This window comes from Myotis davidii, unplaced genomic scaffold (assembly GCF_000327345.1).
Source record: "Myotis davidii unplaced genomic scaffold, ASM32734v1 scaffold431, whole genome shotgun sequence".
NCBI classification, from domain to species: Eukaryota; Metazoa; Chordata; class Mammalia; order Chiroptera; family Vespertilionidae; genus Myotis; species Myotis davidii.
In genome coordinates, this window is record NW_006282878.1 from 89638 (window position 1) to 90010 (window position 373).

At 64.9% G+C, this 373-nt stretch overlaps 2 protein-coding genes across 2 annotated transcripts in view; both read right to left on the reverse strand.

The window, feature by feature from the left end:
- Positions 1 to 373, reverse strand: part of ZNF805 (zinc finger protein 805) — a 59971-nt gene that overhangs the window by 44977 nt on the left and 14621 nt on the right. The window lies entirely within an intron of this gene.
- The window catches only part of AURKC (aurora kinase C), a 6500-nt gene that overhangs the window by 5363 nt on the left and 764 nt on the right, over positions 1 to 373 (reverse strand). Inside the window, exon 3 of the mRNA XM_006753304.2 lies at positions 65 to 104. Within this exon, the coding sequence (XP_006753367.1) occupies positions 65 to 104 (40 nt within the window). The remainder of the gene's footprint in view (positions 1 to 64; positions 105 to 373) is intronic.

Consider the following 373-nt stretch of genomic DNA (forward strand, 5'->3'; position numbering starts at 1 on the left):
CTCCCGTCTCCTCCCGCGGCCCCGCGGCCCTTCCTCCTCCACACGCAGCGCCGGGGGCACTCACACGGGGGGCGCGCTGGGCAGCGGGGGGGCCTCGTCAGCTGCTGAAAAAAAGAGAAAAGGGGGGGGAAGAGCTGTCAACCCCTTCTTCTAGGCGCCTCCCACCCCCGAACCCCCACAGCTGACACAGGTGTTGTGAATCCCCCCCCTGAGGATATTTCTCCATTGATTTTTAGGGAGAGCGGAAGGGAGAGGGGGAGGCAGAGAGGAACATCGATGTGAGAGAGACACATGGCCGGGGAGGAGCCTGCCACCGAGGCAGGAGGTTCGCGCCCTTGATGGTAATCGAGAACCCGGGGCCCTGCGGACTGCA